The sequence below is a fragment of the Polistes fuscatus genome, unplaced genomic scaffold (genome assembly GCF_010416935.1).
Source record: "Polistes fuscatus isolate 324 unplaced genomic scaffold, CU_Pfus_HIC Scaffold5, whole genome shotgun sequence".
In the NCBI taxonomy this organism is placed as follows: Eukaryota; Metazoa; Arthropoda; class Insecta; order Hymenoptera; family Vespidae; genus Polistes; species Polistes fuscatus.
Window position 1 is genome coordinate 5,865,611 of NW_025113129.1, and position 23,913 is coordinate 5,889,523.

At 34.8% G+C, this 23,913-nt stretch overlaps 1 protein-coding gene across 9 annotated transcripts in view; it reads right to left on the reverse strand.

Moving 5' to 3' along the window:
- The window catches only part of LOC122522451 (dachshund homolog 2), a 213,124-nt gene that overhangs the window by 45,306 nt on the left and 143,905 nt on the right, over positions 1–23,913 (reverse strand). For all 9 annotated transcript variants that reach the window (XR_006305059.1, XM_043643602.1, XM_043643596.1 and 6 more), the window contains 2 exons: positions 23,494–23,718; positions 4,658–4,741 (listed from right to left, as the gene is read on the reverse strand). Coding sequence is in view for 8 of the 9 variants with exons in the window: in XM_043643602.1 (XP_043499537.1) it covers positions 4,658–4,741; positions 23,494–23,718 (309 nt within the window). In the remaining variant the exon portion in view is untranslated. The remainder of the gene's footprint in view (positions 1–4,657; positions 4,742–23,493; positions 23,719–23,913) is intronic.

Below are 23,913 nucleotides of genomic sequence, written 5' to 3' on the forward strand. Positions count from 1 at the left end.
ATTCCGTGAGACTGTCTGTCATATTCATGTATTGACACTGAGCTGGTTGACTAATGGACTGCTGTTGTCGCAGTCTCGTGTTACCGCGAACGTCCGGCCCCGCCAAGTCGTTTTTCCTGCGAATCGAGAGAAAGCGAAGCCACAAATGACGAGGACACCCTCACCCTCCCCACCTACATCTATAAATATACGTAAACATATAGGGTGATTCAGTAACTATAGTCAGATGAAATGACTTTTTATTTGATTGAACCTAACGTTCCGACTCACTCGATGCAAATGCGTTTAGAAAATTAATAAATTAATGAAATTTTTGTTTCAAATTGATATGGGACATTTTTATTTCCTTATTTATGCATTTGTTGGATAATAAAAAAGGAACAATTTTATTTTTCGCACCGAGAGAAATAATTCGATCTGACAATAGTCATTGACTCGCCCTGTAGACTCGCACGTGTCTACCCTCTTTTTTTTTTCTCTCTCTTTTTTTTTTATTTCACTCACTCTTTCTCGCATCACGTATACTAACCACCATCGAATATATTTTTCACGGGAGAAAACAATGGTCTACCGGTGTGATTTTTTATTCGCCGATAAAATTCATTTCTTGATACAACGGGTTGATCCACTTAAAAAAACGTCAGGACGAACAACAAAGGATCTCTAAATGCCCCTTTCTCTCTCTCTCTCTCTAACACACAATTTTTTTTATATATAAATCTATCTCTTTTGCTTTTTGGATCATAGCACGATGGAGAGAAAAAGAAAGAAAGAAAAAGAGGGGTAGAGGAGGGTGAAGAAGAGAGGAGGAGGGAGGGAAGGGTAGGTAGAGGGGAGGGGGAGTTGGAGCAGCATCGTCGGCACGTCACCGAAGGTCTTTTCATTTTTTAATAACAAACGAGGAGTGCGGGTGAAGGTGCGGAGTGAAGGGGGGACAAGGATGAGAGCTGGGGGGGCGTATGGGAGTAGGGGTTAGGGGGTAAGGGGTGCACGCTTATTCACGCGTCATTCCACGCGACTTCTACATATTTATCGAGGCTCTCGCGCATTGTGCCCGCGTCAAGCGGGACGTCGAGCTTGCTCGCGAAAATTTCGCGATATTGGATTCGAGTATGGTTGTATGTATGGTTGTATAGATCTATGTATGGATGGATATACATATGCGCTTACGAACGCATAGAGCACGTACGGATTTGCTCGCTCAGCCAGTTTTTTTTTTTCGTTGAAACCGCTAAACCAGTTGTCGATGTATGACGTTGAAAATCAAAGGATCTGTACGAAGGATAGAGACATCTATCTATTTGTCTATTTTTTTTCTAATTCGAAGTATTTCAATAATATTTATTTATTTATTTGTTCGTTGACGGGATAAACCCATTATTACATAAAAAAGAGAAACAAAACAATAAAAAGTAAAGAATAAAGTAAAACAACAAAAAAATTGATAAATAATATAAATATAAATAATATATATATAATAGAAGTAGTATTACAGATAAAAAGAAAAAAATATATATAAAGATATTTACAATGCATTGTACAATAAATAAAATTTATAGTAAATTACAATAAATTAGACAATTCTACAGTGAATTTAAACAGAATTTAATAGAGGATATAGATTGGTTAAAAAGATCTATTTATTGATGAAAGTGATTAACTGATTTAGATGTTCTGTTGATGCAGTTATGATAGGCATACGAAGTATGATGAGCGCCGATGTGTAATAGGTCATAATTCCTAAGATTTTTTGAAGGAACATTGAAGGAGAAAAGTTGAATGATATCCGAGCTATTGATAAACCCTTTAAAAATTTTACAAGCAAACAGTACAGCAGATATCATCTTCCTCTTACTCAGCGTGGACATATTCATAAATTTGATAATATCATCATAATCATGACAAGAGAGAGACATAGGCTGATTACTATGAGCAGCTGCGAGTCTAAGGAATTGTGTTGAACCTTTTCAATGTCATGAATATGAGATATGGTATATGGAGACCAGATTACGCTACCATACTCAAGTATAGGTCGAACCAATTGATAGTAGAGGATTTTTAGAAAGATCAGCAGAGAAAATAATGCCTAAATCACTAATAGAGTCAGTAGAGGATAACATAAATGAATCTATAAAATAGTTAAACAGTTGGAGTTTTTTTTACAATTAAAATAAATCATATGACATTTAGACAAGTTGAGAGACAATTTATTATTTATACACCACTCATTTAATCTATTAAGATCTTCTCTCAATAGGTAAGCACTGCGAGAGCTTTCAATACTATTAAAAATTTTTAAGTCATCAGCGTATAGTAAAAATTTGGAGTTTTTAAAAACATGACAAACAAACATGACATGAAAAGAACAAACTGAAGAGGGCCTAGATGGGAGCCCTGAGGAACCTCAGAAGTTACTTTAATCTCTCTAGAGAATGAGTCCTTAAATTGAACAATTTGGATTCTCGAGGATAAAAAACTGGTCATCCAGGAAATTAAACATCTATTAAGACCAAGCAGTTTAAGTTTATCTAATAATATTGAGTGATTAATAGAGTCAAAAGCTTTACTGAAATCGATATAAACAGCGTCAATATGAAAGCCTCTTTCAATATGAGAGGAAAGAAAGTGGTAGTATTCAATTCAAAATTGGTCATGGTTGACCTTCCAGCAATAAATCCATGCTGCTGAGATATACCTCATAGTATTTTTGAATATGAAAGATAATTTTTTACTTATTAAATCTTCCAAGATCTTAGGAATAGTGCTTTAAACACAAATAGGTCGAAAATTTAGATAGGGGGGATATATCTCTTTTTGGAATAGGTTTAACAAGGCATGTTTTTCAGAATGTAGGAAAGATGCCATCAGACAGAGATTTATTAAATATTAACCATAATACTCTAAATATGAGAAAGTTACAGGATTTTAGAAAATATATATCTAAATATACTATCAAAATCTGGACAGCAGTTATTCCTACAGAAAATATCACCAATATTAATAGAAAGACTAGAAACGTAGATGTTAGATTTAGAAATCTTATAATCGAAGTTACAGTGGCTAGATGTAGAATTATTGGACGTATAATAAAATAGATAAATTATCTCTCAACATGTTACCATTGTATGTATAGGAATCGGAGATAGATGATTTCTTTAACGAGTTAATAAAACTCTAGAAAGATTTCATATTATGAGGAATGGTCATTTTAGTTCGCAAGATGTAAGCATTTCTTAGTCAAGAATTTACACTTACTTCTAATATTAGAGAACAATAGGTAGTCATCAAAAAGATTGGTAGTTTGAAGCGTGTATGAAGTAATTTTTTTTGTTTTATTAACATAATGAGTTCATTAGAAAACCAGGTTGGAAAACGAGAATGAAATGATCGCTGCGAGGGAACAAACTGATCTATGATATGTTTCAGATGATAATAGAGAAATAGAACGGAGTCATCAACCGGTAGGTCTTTAATTGTATTGTCCCAATTAATAGAGGAGAGATATTCATTAATAGCCACGTAGTTAGCTTTGAAAAAGTTTTTCCCGATGGTAGTAGACTTAGAAGGCTTGAAAGGAGAAAAGGAAGGAAGAGAGATCTTCAATGGAGGATGATATTTATCAGGGGATAGATAAGGGTCGGTAGAGAAAAGTATAGATAATTCAGGAGAGGAAGAAAAAATAAGATCAAGTAGATATTTAGAGTCAGGACAGAAGTTTAGTTGTTTTAGATTAAAGAGATTATAGTAGTCACAAATGATTTGAGTACGATTTGAGACAGAATATTTTAAATCGTTTTCAATATTTTGGAAATTATCAAAAGTCTTGCTAATGAAATTTGCAAGAGAAATTGTTAATGTTTTTACGAGTACTTATCTTGTTATACATTTTAAATGATCTTTTATTTTACTAGAAGATGCATGAATCAAATTGAATAATCAAAATGAATAGGGAGAAGGCAAACCTTAGCCGTAACTATTCTATTACAAACTGATGTCCGATACAAAGTTGCTTGAGCGATCACCGGTTCCGACACTCCATTGTCCTCCTTCCTTCCTTCCTTCCATTAAATGTGCCAAGAAGAAGAAGAAGACACTAATGTAAGACTTAGACCGATAGAAATGAAGGAATCAAGCAAGTAACTAACTAACTAACTAACTAACTAATGAACGATAGGAAACAGAAAGTGGAAAAGGAGAAGGATGAAAGACGACAAGTTGCGTTGCAAAGCTTCTTCGAGAATAATAGCATCGTACAAGGTAAGTAATCTACCTGGATCTTGCTTAGACTTTCTAACACGTTGTCTCTATCTATCTATCTATCTAGCGAGCTAGCTTTTTCTATTCCGTTCTCTTGGTGTTCAGTTTCTATGGCTTCTTGATTTATCGTCGAATTAACTCCAGGGTTCGAAAGACAAGCTCGATATATGTGACATCGATGAATGATACAAAACTCGAAAATGAATAAATTAGTATTGAAAGAAATCGTCACAAATGATCGTTCAATGTCGACATAAGAAAGAAGAAGAATATGCTGAAACCTTAGAAAATATTCTATATAATATATGTAAGTCTGTATGTACGTATGAATGTATAGTGCAGTATAGTATAGACTAGTATGTCAAGGGGATATTGCATCCTCATATCGTTTGCTACTTACCTCGAACTTTTTGCTCGTCTTGAAGCTGGCGTTCTAGGCTGTCCTTCACCTCTCTTTCACGAAGAACGTCCATCTTTAACTCGGCTGTAAATAAAATATGGAAAGTTTAATACCTGTGCAGATGTTTAAATATATTTAAAAAATCAGTTATAATACTACGAATGGACACTTTAAAAAATAAATTAATAAATGAGCGGTCTATCTTATAAAGTAGAAATAATCGATGAGTATATTATAATAAAATTAATTAGTATCAAAATGATGAATTTGAAAATTATTGATGAGAGAGAAAGAGAAAAAGAAAGAGAGATAGAGAGTTATATGATAATGACGGTTCTCTCACGAAGGTTAGATTAATTTGATAATAAGAGAGTCTCGTTCCTATTGGATCCGACCAAAGTATGGGAGAGGTAGAATATCGTACGGTTGGCTGGTCGGACGATTAAATCCAACGGCGATGGGCATGCAAGAGAGCTCGCATAGTTACGTCTAATAGAATTGTATTAAGTCGTCGGATTCGTCCTTTTCCTTCTCTCAAGACATGTTCTCTCTCTCTCTCTCTCTCTCATCTGCTTTCCTTCCTATCTCCTATATCCACTCGATCTCTCGCTACGCTTCCAACTTTGAAACTTGGCATATTCCCATGGGAGCCAGCACGCTAAATTAGCCATTTCGAATCTCGACGACAGTTTCTCAGAAGGAGTCTCCAAATACTCTTACAAACTTGACTACTATACTGCTGACAAGAACATATTCGATAGAAATTCAATAGAAATTCAATAGAAATTCAATAGAAATTCAATAGAAATTCAATAGAAATTCATCCTTTTTATCATATGCAACAATTTTATTCGTTAACTTTAATAATTAATTTTCGGACCAAATATTATATATATTCATGAGTATTATTCGAAACTCTTTGATTCTGTGGTTGCTTTCTTGCTAATTCAAAATCACTTTTCAGTTGGTAACGCGATAAAACGTTTTTTGGCCTCTCCAAATCGAGCGGGCTAATTTAGTTTGAAGGAGAGTTAGTTAGGGGGAGAAAAGTGGAGAAAGAATGAAAGAGACAGAAAATTCAGCCCCTATTTCTCTTCTTTTTTCTGCTCGTCTACCTCTCGAATTACATTGGCTCCGACGCAATGAGCCACGCAGGATACTACGCACGGTCCTTTTCTTTGCGGCTGATAAGTTTCCTTCCTAATGTCAGCGGTAATTGCCCGATATACCGAGATAACTTAGTTTACTCAGGATCGTTATTGTAATTTCTTGTTAAAGAGAGAAAAAGATATATCTGCTTGGTAGATTCGATTTTGACTTTTACCAGGCCAAGAAAAATGAGAAAAAAAAGAAAAAGAAGTAGATAACAGTGTTAATAATTTGAATAAAAAATTCTTACGAACCATAAACATCGATTATCGTCTATTCCAATATCAACTTAATCAATCTCGTAGAGTAAGGGATCGTTAAAGATCGTAAAATTCAAACAGTTTACCATTGATATTGAAAGTTAACACGTTAACGAGAGAGGTTCGTTCGAGATGAGAAATTTTGGTATAACAGCACATGGCATCGAAAACGAGTCGCGATACGAAGGACGAGAAAGGGTGCGAGTCTTCTCGATGAGAAAGGATAAGAGAGTAGGAGACGAAGTAGGAGACGAAAGAGGAGGAAAAGGAGGAGGAGGAGGAGAGGAGAGGAGGTGGAGAAGAGAACGATGAGCCTCGGAGAAGAGAATCATGTTGGTAGATTAGGTAGGGCCTGCGTCTCAGCAGTCTGGCAGCAATTTGAGAGCGTTTGCGAGGTCCATTAACGGCGGTAACTCTTCACGACCGGCCGCCACGAAGATTCAATTTGAATGCTAACCAGAATAGGAAGTTCGCGCCGAGGCACACCAACTATATACATATACTTATACATATATATATAAATATATATATATATATATATGTATATAGGTATGTATGTGTGTATGTATACGTACGTCCCATGAACCCCGCGCCACTCTGTTATTGCCAATTTCGGCGCGTTTCTGTAGCCCACTTTGCGATCGTTTAGATTATCATCTCTCTCTCGCGCTGCTTTTGCTTCCTTGCTTCCTTGCTTATACACTTGTTTTCTCTCTTTCTCTTCATTTATTCCTCTCTCCTTTCCAAGGATAATTGAACTTTATTAGAGATCGTCCCTGGAATACCAACCCTTGTATCAACCTCGAAGATCATTCCTCGTATCGATTTGATTCCTAAAATGCTCAACGATTATTCGCTGTTATTTTCTTTTATTTCTCCTTTTTTGTCGTCATCGATGTTGAAATTTTTCGAATCGTTCTGAGATTTAAATGATAATTATCATTTACGATCATCCAGAGTATTTTCATATACATTTTGTTCTTAATTTGAGTGGTTTTCCAACTCAAGTTTGGTTCATCATTCACGAATCCCCAATGGAACGGTGGCGTTCGCGAGAAGTTCGTCACGATAAAAAGAAGAAAAGAAAATTAATTATGCTACCGTGACATAGAGAAAGAAAAAGAAAGAGGGAGAAGGAAAATGGCGTTATTGAAATTTGGCCACGATAAGCATTAAAATTGCACGAATTAATATTAGCACGGTGAATGGGTATGAGAAAAAGCCTTAGAGACCAAAAGAAAAGCGAGCTGAGGATCTCTCCAAAGTAGCGATACGAAACTTCGCGTTTTATCATTCTAACGTCAATTAGAGGAACCCTAATCGTGTCTCGGGTCATAAATCGAGAGTTATATTCTACCGAGTTTTGTGCGAATGGATTTTAAGGAAGGAACCTTTTACCCCTCCTAAATGGAATAAATGTATACCTACATTAGAATTTAGTTTAGTTTAATAACATTTCATTTCATTTTTCTTCTCCTTCTGCCCTTTAAGGCCTTACATACGTCCAGAATTTTCAAAAAATTGATTTCTCTTTTTTAACAGATTCTTGTTCTCTATAGTTTTAGGCTTATTTCTGTGAAAGTCGATTGCACAAAATTCCCTTAGATCCAAAGTTATGGTAGAAAATGTGACTACCCGTCGAGAGTTTGATGCGCGCAGATAGCTGTCTTTTGTTTGAGACACTTCAAACTTTAAACAAACGCGTTTTTCTCGAAACTACTTTTTCCGCCACGGTCTGCATGATAACTCATACAGTTTTTAATATTTTCTGATGTGATTTTTTTTTAATATTTGAAATGATTTTCTCTATAGTTGTCGAGCCGGACTTTTGATATTTTGATTTAAAAATTTTATAAAAATAATTAAAGTGTAAAATTTATGACGTATATTTTTTTAAATTGTCATAAATTGCTAAATTTTCCGACATTCAAAATTCCGGCTCGACAACTATAATTACAATATTATTTTACAAGAATTTTTTTAAATTTTGTACATCGATCAATATTTACTGGAGATATGATACCGACCATGGAGCAACTTTTTATTCTTAGTATTGTGGATCACGTGATTTTTTATATAGTAATTTTTGTAAAAATAAAGTGATATAAAATTTTGTATAAAGTTAAAATACCAATATATAAACAATGTGTACTATTTATTTTTATTAATTTCTATTGTTATCCCTGCTAAAAATTTTTTTTCTTTTAGCGCATTTTTGGCGCTTCTAGACGTATGTAAAGCCTTAACGAATGACTTAAAGAATCTAGTAAATAATTAGAAAAACAAAAACAAAAAAAAACAAAATATAGTATCACAGTTACTTTCGAGAGAGATTAATAATTAAATATCTAATCATAGTACGCGTGATCTATATCATATACATACATGACATAACTCGTCAAGGTTTAATCCGTTCGTAAGGTAAATCCAGTTCTCCTTTTCCCTCCCTCTCATTTTCCAACACATACACACATATCATCAGCTCCATCCGAATGTGGACATTATCGGTGTTTAGAATCGATCGGCGATAATAATTTTCACGCTAATTCGAGCCGCCGGCCGCGTTGTAACAATAACGGTGCAACGGAACGTGCATGCTACCGTTACCGAAGCGATTCATGGTTATTGATTAGTATATAGGTGCCAGCAAGAAGACGGTGCTCTGGTTTTGGGGGTTGAAGGCTCTGGCTTGGGACTCCGATGGAGGGATGGAGGGGGCAACTTCGGGGGTTAGGGGGTTTGGGAGGTTGGGGAGGTTGGGGTTAAGGGTAGGGGGTGGCTTGTATAGCGTTCACATCCCCGGAGGGCTTGTACGACGTCGTGTACACGTATATGGCTTATACCCAAGCGCGCTAAGATATTCGCACGGCCCGAGGCCACCCTCAGAAACAACAATGTCAACTTACCCGCCGTGCCTTGCAATCGTTTGAATAGTATAATGTAGTTTTCGTGTTACCCTGTCGATTCCTTTCACCCTAAAACCTCCTCCTAACTCCCTTCCGCCCACTAAAACCTATGAAACACTTAAATAGAAGATTTATTCACTTCTGAATTTCTTATAATCATCAAGTCTTATTTTTTGTGCATATGAATAATCAATTTTGTCGTAATAAAGACGATAATTAGATTATGATTAATTATATCTAGTTTAAGAATACATACACACACACATATACACGTACATAGATAAAGATAAAATTGGTTAATGTTTCTTCGCAATTCAATTTTAACGGATCAAGAACGGCAATAAAGCGTCGTGCATGGAATTAACCCGTAGGATTATTTCGAGAATTTACAACCTAGGGTACTCACTCTATCTATCTATCTTTCTCTTTCTCGCGATACCACTTAGGTGAATCTTATTTGCATAGCTTCCGCCAGATTCCTTCGTGGAAATTAGAATTTCGAAGATGCGCCGCCGGCTGCGGAATAGCATTTTCTTCGAATCACGAAGGTTACTAATTAATTTTCTAAGAGATATTAGATAGACGATAAGATTTAAGGACAGGTATAGTAAACGTTAGATACATCGACGTTTTACTATAGAATATACATACGCATACATATATACATATATATATATATATATATATATATATATATATATACGTATAAACCTATTTCGATGGTGCCATTGGACTTTCATAAATTTTCCAATCCTAATCCCGATTAATCTCCATGTTGTACTATTTGCCTAAGGCTCGATTTGAGAAGAGACAGTGTAAGAAGAAGGAGAAGAGAGAAAGAGAGAGAGAGAAAGGGTGTGAGTGAGCCTATAATATTTCTGGGGGTGAGAGAATATTATTGTTTCTACCCCTGAATATTATAGTTGAATAACGATTAAGTGTACATTGGAAAGTTCGACCTGTCCTCCAGGCATGGTCCTTACTACCTCTAATACTCCTAAAACTTGAATTGTCTTACAATATTATCTATTTTTTACTTTTATTATTTCTAAATAATGTCTAACAATATTTTCATAATTTAATTTTAAATATTTTCGTGAGAAAATTTATTTCTTTTTATTATTATCGAATTGTTAAATTCTGGAGAATGATCTTTTGATCATAGATAATTCTATTCTATCAAATTTATTTGACTTAGATTTGATATGAGAACGAAAGGTAATGGCATACAATAATTTATATAAATACTATCGGTAATACAATTTATTTTTCTATATTATTTTATAATTTTTAACACAATTCTTCTTTGCGTTAATAATGTTTTGATCATAGACTTCCAATTTTACCAAATAGATTCGACTTACATTTAGACTCAATGCGAGAATGGAAAGCAATGGTAACCCATAATTAAAATAAATTTTTCATAATAGAATATATTTCTATTAATTATTTTCTAATTTAAAAAATTTGATCTTTAGACACGGTCTTCAAAAATAAAATACAATGATATTTAACATAATTGTATATATTTTTATTATAAAATTTATTTCTTTTTTAAGAACTCTATTTATGAATGATGCTTTGATCATGGACTTCCTATTCTACCAAATAGATTTGACTTAGACTCGTTGCGAGAACGAAAGGCAATAGTTATCCCATGCGGATTACAGTCCTTGGCTAAGGACTACAAGGGTTTCCCTCCTGCGGGATTTAAGACGGACTTAGCTCTTGTTCCGGTCGCTGACCACTTTGCCTCCCATTAACCATTAACGGATCTAACGAAAATAGGATTAGATCGCAAGCTAGCTAGTGGAGAAGCTCGGCTAAAACTACCGACGTTCATAGTCGGCATCGGGTTTCTTGCCCGAAGGCGCTCGAACCAATGGATTATCGGAACTTCTTACTTCGTCTTACTTTATATTTAGGTATGCTTTCCAAACCTTACCATTATCATATCTTACTACTCTAACATTCTTATAAATATCATTCAATTAAAATCTAAATAATTCATCATTTCAATATTTTATTATGTTCAATGATCGATGATTCAAATAATCTAATTTTATTATAATATTAACATTAAACTCTAGATAACAGTTCTAATAACATTAATAGTTCATATAATATTAATTTATTAACTTTAATAATTTATAATTATAATAATTGCAAATTAAAATGTAGAGTGAAGTTCGTTAAAAATTGAATGAAGAATTTTAATTAAACATTTCAAAAAGGTTTAGTGTTAAGAAATATAATGATTTCTCTTTGTATAATATCTGTCTTTACGATTACGAGTAATATAATAACACCATAACAATGAATACCTACTCTAAGCGTATAAATTTAGCGCGTTTGTAAACGATTACCTAAACGCGAATGGAAGAAGAAGGGGAGAAGAGAAGGAAAAGAAGGAAGGGGAAGAAGAGTTAGGTTGTAAGAGTTCGATCGTTAGGAGAGTAAAATAGTTTCGATATCTCGACGAGGTCGCGAGAACTCTTCTTATGCTTGCAGAAAATACTGAGAAAGAAAGAGAGAGTGAGTGAGCGAGAGAGAGAGAGAGAGGAAAAAGATGGTTCGCCGTTCGAACTCGCTGGAAGATACGGTGAAGAGCGTTTTCGCGTTTAAAGATAATCCTTACTTCTCGGGAATGGGGGGGACCTCCAGGATATCTTCTGGGAGTTATTACACTAGCTTCAACGACGACAACCACTACGATTTCCAAACTAAACAACTGTCAGCTATTCCGATAATAATTAGTACTCTTTTACTTATTACTCGACATCATATACATTTTTGTTAATCTTATCATTTGAATTATCTCTAATATAAAAGATTATTATTATTATTATTATTATTATTATAAAGATATACAAGGTAGTTTAAGCAATTAGTTAGATAATTAATTTTAATAATATTAACAAATATGTATAGAACTATTTCAATTTTAGAGAAAATTTTCATAATTTTTGTAATAATTTTCTTAATCAGGAAATATTTCTCGGAAATGAGAAGTAGGGTGTATCTTAAGGATATATTTTGTGGGAGTTATTATACTAGTTTCAACGACAACGACTACGATTTTCAAATTAAACAATAATAATTACACGACTATATATAGGATAATTTTACTTATTACACGACGTCATATACTTTTTTATTTTATTTTATCATTGAAATTATTTCTAATATTAAAAATAATTATTAAAAAGATATGCAAGATATATCTCAATCAATTAATTATTATCTAATTAATTATAAATAATATAAAAATTATTTATGACACAATTTCAATTCTAGATAAGTGTTTATCGCATTTTGCAATAAATGAGAAAAAATATATCTTTGAATATACCGAAAACGTGAGCTTTGGATAAGCAGAAACATAAAAAATGTGATAAAATGGTAAAACAATGTTACAATGGTGTGAGTGAACTTACTTATATGTGAATTATATATACACGATTTTTTAGGATCTTGAAAAAATGTATAAAGAAAAAGGGAAAGAAAAAGAGAAAGAGAGAGAGAGAGAGAGAGACAGACAGGCAGAGAGAAAGAGAGAGAAAGAGAGAGGTTTCTATCGTGACTTCCCATCGAGTGGCAGGAGATCGAAATGATCGTCGCGTTGTAACAAAATATTCGCTACGCGCGGCAATAAACGGCGTCGTTAACGACACAGTGTGTTCTCTCAACCTCCTTTCTCCTCTCCTCACCCCTCTTCATCCTCCTCATCCTTCTCTTACCTCTATCCTCTCTCACGTGGCCTTTACTACTGCCCTTTTATTGCCGGTAAATTACACGCTTTATTCGTACGTGCGACAACTCGAAAGCAAACTATATAATTGAACGGTAGTTAAAACTGCGGTAGGTCAAGTTTTTCCTTTTTGTTTTTCACGTATGCACTCTCACACTCACACACACATACAAATATTTTTCTGATATAGAAATAATGAATAATTCGATTGACACGATTAAAGAAATCAAAGTTGACTTAAGAATGATATACGATTGAACGAAAACCAATCATCTTTGTATCAATTCTTATCAAATTTCGTTGTTGTTTTTCGTTACGATGAATTTTTTACGATTCGAAGAAACATAATTGTACAATAATAAAGCAAACTTTTGTATCAACGTTAATATCGTTAACGATGATTTTCCTTTTTTAAAAGAGCCATTATCTTACGATTTCTAAGAATTCTTCAACGATTTGAATCTGCGAGGAAAAAGTAGAAAGAGAAAGAGATAGATAATAGGATAGATAGAGAGAGACACTTTGAAAATACCCAACAACAAGAATGACGGCTACGAGCACACGCAACACAGTGGTACTTAAATACAAGCCGGTGATAAAATCCACAGAAGAACAAAGTCGACGAGGAGAAGAAAGAGAGAATGGAAAAAAAGATTTGCAAGCAGGTTGTGTCCCTCCTCTTTTTCCTCCTTCTCTTCTTTACGTCGTTCGCGAATGCTCGTAAATTTTCGCTTTATAATCGTCGCAGATGCGAAATTACCGTAGACCAAAGGGATTTCTTTTTCATGGAAAGAAGCCGAGAGTTGGCCGGTTTTGTTACTTAATTTCAACTTGTTCTTTCTCTTTCTCTCTCTCTCTCTCTCTTTCTCTCGTTCTTTCTCTCTCACTCATTCTTTCTACACACATATTTGATACGAAACAACGCTATTCTCTTACTCACCGATGTCTTTTTTGTCCCCGAGGAAGGATCGATGTCTCCTCGATCGTTAAATCGAAGATTTACGTGATGTCTCTTTGTCAAAGGGAGGGGCGAAGAATGGAGGTGGTAGCGAAGGAGAAGGGCAGAGAAAGGGTGGTTTATCGTTCCGCCTTTTTCCTAGCAAAGTGCTTGTATCCTACGCGCCGGAAAGGCATCCTACACGCAGGGATTACGCGGTATATCTCAGCACGGAAATCAAGCCGATCGGTGTCATTAATATTCTTTGAATTTTATTGTTAAATCCTATCGTTATACGTCGTAAGAATGTGTTTCAAAGTTGCTATACGCAACATTATCTAATGATTTTTTCATCCTCAATTCTTTATTCTTTTTTCCTCGTTAGTTGCAAATACTTAAACGATCGGTACATTTAAAATATTCAATATTTCATTGATAAAATTAAATATATATATATATTTTCCTTTCTATTTATTTTAAAGAAATTCTTTTTTGATTTTGTTTTTGCAATAGAACTACGTCGATAAAAATTCTAGTTTTATTGTTAAATAAATAATCGAGCGGTGTATAAGTTCGAAGCGTTAAAAGCGTAATTTATTATCCAGCCTGATGGCATTGGATGCTTTGTCCTCGCTCTTAAATTCTTAACGCTCTTCATCCTTTTCTCTTTTTCTCACCTTCGAAGTAGCACAGAGAAAGAAGAAGAAAGAGCCCGTTTATTCTCCATTTTCAACTCTTTCTTCTTTTTCTTCTTCTTCTCTTCTTACCTTCTTAGAGAAGTCCAACCTAAAAGCAAGTAGTAGCTGTTCTTTCTACGAAGAAGCGGAAGAAAAAGAAAAGGATGAAGTATCAAGCACCCAGCACCAGCACCAGCACCAGCACCAGCAACAGCAACAGCAAGAACAACAGCAACTGTTAGGCTCGAAGATTCTCTGGTGGCTTATGCTAAGAGAAACTCCGGTGGTTTCTTTAATTGACGATTCGCTGCGTTCCAGGTTCGGTTTTGTGTCCGTAGAAAGGAAGTAAGGCTCGGAGAAGGTGGTAAACGACAACGGGTTGCTGCCTACATCGTATTGTCTCGCATTTTTATTTCTACTTTTCTTTCTGGAGCTCTTTAGGATGCTGTAATTGTGGTTTAGTGTGTATATGTATGTATGGACACGCGCGTGTGTATACGTATATACGTAAATGATTCTGATCTCGAATGCATATCTCTTGGGTGTGTGTATATGTTGCCGAATACTTTCTTTCTCTCTCTTTCTTTCTTTCTTTCTTTCTTTTTTTCTTTCTATTTCTTTCTCCCACTAAGGTTGCTCTTCGCGGCAGGGTGTAACGAGTAACACAACGGGGCCACCCTGGCCTGAACGCCGAGATGTCCCATTAAAGAACGTTCGCTTCTTTTTCGATACACCAGAATGCCGACTTTGTACATGGGCAACTTTTAAAGACCTTCCTTCTTTCCTTCCCATGTGACAAATACACTTTTATGATCCTTCTGTTTCTTTTTTTGTCCTTATGGAATATGTTAACGAGTGACGTGATAATCGTTTCAATAAAATTCATACTTGTCAACGTGCATACGTTATATAGTTATATGAAAAATACATTTACGAATAAATGTTCATAGTCGAGATCATTTTTCTTCATATTTAGCGAGCTTCTCAAAATTATTGAATCCTTCAAGGTTGGTTAGGTGTTACCCGATACTCGTGAGTCACGGATCAAACTACGCTCGACAATTTGTAGTCGATGCACGCCTAAGGCTTCCGAGTTACGAGAACGACGTATTATAAAAGGTAGGAGAGTGACGCGCTTGCAAAAAACCGAAACGATCATCGTTGTCCAGTTTCCGTTGGATGAGTGTCTACCTTATCCTACTAAATTACACGTTACAATATTATTCATGTCGATTACGGACTACAATATTTCATCATAAATATTATTATGTTCATAATATTCGTAGGACATCGTCATTTTAGAAAATTTTTCAATGATATTTAGCGATCATTTCTTTGCCACATTTTTAATTTCGTTCTCTGTCTTTAGAAAAAACAATATTTGCTTGTTGTTTCAGTTCTCTTTTTTGAAAAAGTATAAGCACTCGATACGATTTTATTATAAATAATAATTGTTTCCATAAATTTGTGCCTCAAATTCACATTGATTTAACTATTAACATTTTTATTTTATCCTTTATTTTCGAAAGGTTCGATTTTTGTTTCATTGCAGTTCTGTTGTGTAGAGAGTACAGGTACGAGCCACTCGAGGGTAATTAAATATCTGTGGACCTGAGTGGTGTATACGCCGCCCAATGCGCTACCTTAACGATTGTCTCTAGGTCAGAGGTCACGCACGCACACACAAACACACACATACTGCGTTCCAGAGTCTTTCTCTCTCTCTCTCTCCTTCTCTCTCTCTTTCGTTCGTCGATGTATAATGCGAGAACGGTCAGGAACGACGATTACTGCTGCCACGAAGAATAGCATGGGAACTATTATGCTTATTAAGGTAGAAAGTAATAAATTATAGGCGGCTAATAATGGGAACGCGACGAGAGACGTAATTGATTACGCGGAGGAAGTCGTNATTGATGTACGCGGAGGAAGTCGTTCGGCGACTGCCTTCTTCCCTCTTTCTTTCTTCCTTCCTCTTTCTCAAGAAAGAAAGAGAGAGAGAGAGAGAGAAAAAGAAGAAAGAGAAAAAGAGAGAGATTCTCGATTCTAATAGCAACTCGAACAATCGTTTCTTTCCTTCAAGAGAAATCACCTTTCAGATTTCTATATAATAATCTCATTTAAAAGATTATTTTCAATTTCCATCAAATACCTGTAACTACTAGAAAATTTCATAATATTTTTCTAGTTATTTTATTTTATACTTTTTGTCGTTATTTTTAACAATAAGAGCTCTCTTAATATATGAAAATTTAAATAATTATTTAAATATACTAATGTGACATATATCTAAAAGATTTTTCTATCGAGTTAAGTTGTTTTCAAATATTTTCTTTGAAATGTTCTATCATTATTTTAACAAGAAACAAACTAACGCGCAGAATGAAATTTTATTCGAGTGATAAATCAATCTTCCAAAGATCGTCGTAAAGCATCTTTCGTATGTGTCCCTATTTATCGATGAAATACGTTCATCTTTTAAAGGATACAAATAAAAGGGTAGTTTCGACGAATGACCGTATCCGTGATATTTAACTGAACGATAAAGAAAGAAAGAAAATAAGAAAATGTATATATAGTGAAACGTGGTTGTTAACGCGTAAAGACCTAAGCACGGTTGTCGTTCATGGTCAAAGTTAGTATTCCGAAGCTAATAAACCGATTTCGGTCTTAATTAAAAGAGACTGAGACTGTAGGCACTAATTAAAGCAAACATCCGGCACGAGTAAAACCGCACGAAGATAACGTTGATGACCTCGAAGATAAAATGAGTATAACGCGGAGTAAACGATATTTTCCTATTGAATCGATGAACAAAAAATAAATACAAGAACAAAAATTCCTCACATGTGTTTTATAACAATGTTTTATGCAAAAAAATAAAATAAAATAAAATCCAAAAAAAAGATAAGAATAAAAAATAGAAGAAAAAACCATAGGTTGTTGTTGATGAGAAAATAACAAGTGTAAGCAAGTAGAAAAGAGATTCTCTTCTCTGCTTGGCTCGTTGCTTCGTACGAGAAAGAGAGAAAGAGAGAGAGAGAGAGAGAGAGAAAGAAAGATAAAAGATAAAAAATAAATAATAAAATAAAATAAAATAGAAAAAATAAAAAGAACGTGGCATCGATACACGTGTGCGTATATAGTTTGCACGATAATGGCTACTCGCTCGGGCCGATATAGAGATAGCCTCGGTTAGGCTCACCTTACCGTTCAGGAAGAAGAGAGGGCGGGAGGGTCGTCGCTTGGCAGGGTTAAGCATAAATCAATCAGAGCGCGTTCATATCGGTGAACACAGAGAAAGAAAGAGAGTGAGAGAGAGAGAGAGAGATGGATGAAGGTATAAGCTTCTTCTTGCGATTACAAGATTCACGATAGACGTACTTAAACATAATCCATCCATACAAAGAAAATATATATTGAATTATTTGATTTTTGCTTCCCGAAGAAGATTCTTATACTAATAAACAGTTTTAAACGTACACACACTTACATAGATACGTATAACTATAGATATGCACGTTGTATTAACATAGAGTTACTTGACTCTATTTTCAAAGTAACGCGACGAGAGATTATCCAGAATAAGGCAGCAGCAACAGCAGCATCCTGGAACGTTTTTCAAGGCAGCTTCTTTCAGTTAGCTAGGTTAAGCATCGAAAGGTAGCCCGAGAGCATCGTCGTGGCTCGCGATAATAGGATTTCACGTAAGCAGCCTCCCAAGCGGGGACCAAAAATCGGAGCTCGACTGACTTTATGGGGGAGACTCGATCGTGGAAGTGGAGGCAGAAAGAAAAATAAAAAAAATAAGAGAGATGAGAGAGAGAGAGAGAGACAGTGGTGGGCCTAAAGAACGTTAGAAAGAGAGGAACAAGGATGGAAAAACTCGAGAGGAGAGAAAATAAGTAAACGAAAAAAAGAAAGAAAAAAAGAGAAAGAAAGAAAGAAAGAGAGAGAGAAGACGTTGGGCCTTTACAATTTTAATTAACCAGGTACCGGGTAGCCGATCGCGATCGAATCGGGTGCACGATCTACAAGGAATCTACATAAGATCCTCCACTCGCGGCTACAACTCAATCCCCTCTTTATATTCCACTGCAGAGCCTTTAACCGGGCCTTATACCCTTACGTGGGTCCCTCTTGGTTACGACGCTCGCACAATTCGCGCTCTCTCTCTCTCTCTCTCTCTCTCCCTCTCTCTATCTCTATCTCTATTTCTTCCTCTCTTTACTCTCACTCTTTGAAACCCTCTCCTCTACCACTCCCCCCACTCCTCCAAGGTCTTATCTGGTCGAGGATCGAAGATAGCAAGTTCTCTTCTCTCACGTAGCATCCTACCGGCTCATATTGTCCCTCTTACTGCAGCGTTAACTTATCAGGACCCCTTCGATTTTCGATTTTTCTCTCTTTCTCTCTGTGTATTTTTTCCTTTATTTTTTTTTATTTCTTGATTCTTTTTCTTTACGTTCCTTCGCAGGAGTCTACGCACGAAGACTCGGAGTCATTATCCTGGAGCAACTTACTCTTTATATATATATATATGTGTGTGTGTGTGTGCATATGTATATGTTTTGTGTGTTTATAAGAGAGGGTAGGGTGGGAGGTAAGGGATAGCATAAATTGGAGGTAAAAGTCCAAAGACGATGGAGAATTGTTCTCGCGACAACGCGCTTCTATTAACGATCTCCACCGGTTTTCTTCTCCCCTTAAAACGTGTAACGAGGAGAGAGAGTTCGGAGGAGTAGCAAGGGGATTTATCTTTGCAAGAGAAAGAGAGACAGAAAAATCCATTTTAAAAAGAAAAACTAATAAGCCAAAAAAGGACATTTTGAACGATCTATCAAAAATACCTATTACAATAATTTTCTATACAATCAATCAAATAATGTGAACAAAGAACAATAATCGCGTGTGGAATATATTTTCATTGGAACATTTTCTCAATATCTTTTCGGTGAATAACATCTTGTAAATTATATAAAACGATATTTTGTTCCCTCTTGCTCTTTCTTTCTTTCCTACTTTCTTTCTTTCATTCTTTCTTTCTTTCTTTCTTTCTTTCTATCTATACCTATAGACGCACAACGAACGACTGGTAACGCGATAGCGGCCGTATGTAAACCCATCTGGTGTAAAACGAGCTGCTGGTTCGTTCGAGTATTAAATCGGCCCTCTCTACTCCTAACTCTCTTTCCGATTCTCTCGCTCCCTTTCCGTTTCCCTCCCCCTATTCCTTTTCTTCCATACTACAAAATATATATACATGTAATATATAAATATATGCACGCACATATACATACTCATACTCATATTTATACTCACAAGCGTGTATACGTTATGTGTATAAATACACTTAAAGACACTGTAAGAAAAAGAAAAAAATAGAAAGTAAGGGGCAGATAGAGGGGGTGAGGGAGGGGGAGGGGTTGGCCGAAGGAGGGAGAGATCTGCTAAGCCAGCCAGCAATAACAACGTCTTGCATTCTTGCTGGCTTAACGTCGCAACGAGGTCGAGATGAACTCGTTAGCATTCACGTGTCCAAAGTAACCGACTCGCGTCCGCGCCTAAACTTCCCCTCACCTCTGTTAGCCAAGTGTCCCTTCGTATTAAATTTCGTGTCCTCTCTTTCTATCTTTCTCTTTGTTACTCCTCCTTAGGGCAAGTAAAGGAATCGTAGAACAAAGGGGAGGATGCTCCACAGTTTCGATGAAGGTGATCTGCTTTCGAGAACTAAAACATCCTCTTTCTTTCTCTCTCTATTTATCTCCTCTTTACTGTTTTCTTCTTATCCTTCTCTTATAATTTTTTCAACGTCTTATCAGACACTAAAAAGTTCGAATTTTGATCTTAAGAAATTGTTTTCAATAATATCATCTGAATTACTTTAGATAATTACTATAAAAAAAAGGTTTCTATAAAACTTTTTTAATTCCCAATTTGGTTTTCTCAAATTGGTTGCTGCTAAAGTGTTTGGAAGGATTACGTGATTTGGATACGATAAATAAAAATAATTTTTGATAATTATTCTAGAAATAATATAAAAGTTAACAAAAGATGTTTTCCAAAATCTTCTCGTCTACCATTGGAAGAGCACAAAGAAGCAGGAGGGAAAGAGAAAGAGAAGGAGATAGAATGAAGAGGATGGGGGTGGTGGGGTGGGGGAGGGGGTGGTTGGTCGGTTGGTTAAGCGTCTCGTAGCTTGGCCGGCCACGATGCCTGGCATTCCTACCGTTAAAGCTGGCGAACGCATTAGTTAACGGCCCTGAAAATGACACTTTGTATCGGCTAATGGGTAATTAAAGTCCCGGGGTTACGTTTCGGTTGGAATTTATTAAACGCCGACCACAATGTACACACCGACGAACGTTCGTAGCACACACTCGGTTATCGAAACTCGTGTTTATGGGGAGACTGCTAACTCGAACCTTAAAACGCTTGCCAAAATTTCGGGATAAGCCGCAGAGACGAATTCGATGCTCGGTATGAACAAGGGAAAGAATTTAAAGGAAGAGGATGAGAGGGGGGAATGAAGAAGATGGTCAAGTACTAGAGAAATAGAAAGAGAGATAGATGTTTGTATTGGAATGGACAGTAAACGTGCTGGTTTAGTATGATTGAACTTTGACCTCGTTTATTCAATTCAATTGTATGTTAAAATTTATTAGATTTGCTTTAATGTGTTTATGAGAAAGATAAAACATTCAGATAATAGTAAATATGAATGAATATCAATGATTAAAGGAATAGTTTCTTTTTTACAAAGAACAATTTAGAGATGAAGATGAACAATGAGTAGTATAAAAAGGGTTAATAAACAAATTATTACGACCTTTAATTTACTGTCCATTGAGGAAGTCGATAGTGGTGCAAGTCGATTCGTTCCAATTTCATGCGACGATCCAACCTTATTTCTGCATGTATATGTATGTATATATCGTTCGATTGAAATTAGACAGACACGTACGAATAATCATATTAGATTTGGATGATTTATTTATTTCAGATTTTGTTTATATATGTGTGTGTGTGTGTGTGTGTATATATATACATGTTGGACAATTCAAACAATGTAAAATAGTAAATAGTTGGTTGATTTTGTTTTTTCTTGACAGTCATTGCATGATAATCGTTAAATACTAAATATATTAAATAGAGAAAGAGAAAGAGAGAGAAAGGAAGAACTATGACAATTACGTATGACAAGAAGAAAGTTCAATCCATGAGAATGCTGAGTTTCCGTGTATTTGTAAAGGTCGAGATTTTTTCTTCTTTTTTCTTTTCTTTCAATTCACAACGAACAAAAAACACGTATATTAATGGCAATGAAATAAATTTAGAAGAAAAAGTAAGAAAAATAAGAAAAATTTGAACAAATAAAAAATAATTAATCCTCCGTGTTCTTAACTATTTTCTCGACTTACACCACTACTACTCTCATTCTCAAGGTCTCTCGCATATCGCTTTATATATTTTGATAATTATTAATAAGGAAAACGATAAACGATACGATATGATTTCTCTTCGAACATTTGATTATTTAAAAATCATATAGTCGATCAACGGCAAATGTTTGTAAGGTGTTGCATAATTAAGTATTCTATTGTTGCATGATTAAAACAAAAAAAATCTACAACATTTTTTTCACCTGCCATTGCTCGAGTATAGAGAATCAACATTATATATTATATATAATACCTAACGATAATTAACTTATTTAATCGTTAATAGAGTTAAATATTACCCATTACTGATTTCACGTCGATCATTAAATCAAACAAAAATCAGATCTGTTCAAACTTATTTAATATGATCTACCTTCGCATAAACTTAACGTTTTATCTAATATATCTTACGTATGTGTGAATACATATATATATATATATGTATATATGTATATGTGTGTGTATATGTATATAGATATATTTAATAAAACACAATGATTAATATTACATATACATGTACTGATAATTATGACACTTGATTAAGTGAAAAAATTAGAAAAATGAATTTTATGATTTATTTTGTATATTAATTATCTATATTACAAAACACATCATAAAATAGATTTGTATAATATTTTGACTTAGGTCACTCATAATTACCGGCACATATATACTTATATATATCTAAGTTTATTTTTATATACGATTATCTATTTTTCTATGATAGATCCCTCGTCCGACGATTTAAAAAGATGATTTGTATTAACAAAATTTCTTATGGATTGATCATCGTCCGACGAGAGATCCTACAATTTACATAATTTTCTCAATCATGATCAATTCGAAATTATTATTAATTATTACTATTATTATTATTAGTTATCGTGCACTTGGTGCACAAAACTTAGTCGTACAAATCTCTTTTTTTTATCAGGGTAACAGAGTGTTTCTATCCTATTCGTATTATACTAATTTGCATAAGTATGATTAAAATATGATTTATATATATATATCGAGAACTGGCAAATCATCGTGATTTTTACCTTCACAGCTCTCCCATAATTAATTGTCTAATTTGATTTAAATGTAACTTTTCTAAGGATGTTCGGGTAGTCGATGAAGTCATTTGAGTGCCATAGTGATCATTATAATCATTATAAAATTATTCATGTAATTCTATCAATTTTTGCATAAAGAATACGATCATTAAACTAACTCCTAATTACTATGTTTTTTTTTCTCTAATAATAACTGTCCAAAAACTCAGTTTCAAACAGAAGAAGAAAAATCATCGTCTAAACGACCTGACGATCGATCCCCAAAAAAAACAAAAAAATCAATCATACGATCCTTTTTTGTCACGTACGAATTGGATCGTTGTCAACATTTCATTAACAATCGCTTTGGCACTTTTGTTATGTAAAATAAAATCAAATCAATTGAAAACTGGTTTTAAATGGTGACGGCTAAAAGAAATGAAAGAAATGAAAGAAAAAATAAATGTAGGATAGGAGTTAGTAGATGGGTTTAAAAAAAAGGGACAAATTATTAGGTACGTTGAAGGAAAGAAAGATCGATCGATGAATCGAAATAAGAGAGAAGGAAAGAAAGAAGAAGTTTTACTAATGCCTCCTAATGTAGTTCTGGGAGAGCTGAAAGATAATAAAATTGTGGAGAGCGCCCTCAAGTGTCTTAAGAAAGCCCTGCCACTGACCTTTCTCATAGTTGATTTGCCTCTCCTGTTGCCTCGCGTTGTCAGCTGCAACCTTGAGTAAACCCTGGATATTCCTTAACAATGTCTCCGTACTCGAAACCGAAGGGTCCTGAGCACCCTGTGACACTGCGACTGCTGCTGAGGCTATCTGAGAGTAGTTCAATGCCTGAGGACTCTCTGAGCCTGGTGCTGGAAGTGGTAGGTTCTCTGGGACGTCAGATAAATCTGAAACAAAAATAATAATGTCGTTAGTATATGTTCGGGGAGTTGGTGATCGACCCTTTTTAACATTAAAAAACAAAAACAACCATAGGTCGTATCGACGTATATTTTTGTATTATTTATTACGTTTATTAAAAAGATAAGAATCTTGTTGGTGTACGTTTGGGTCAGCTGTTCGACATATGTTTGCTCGGCAAT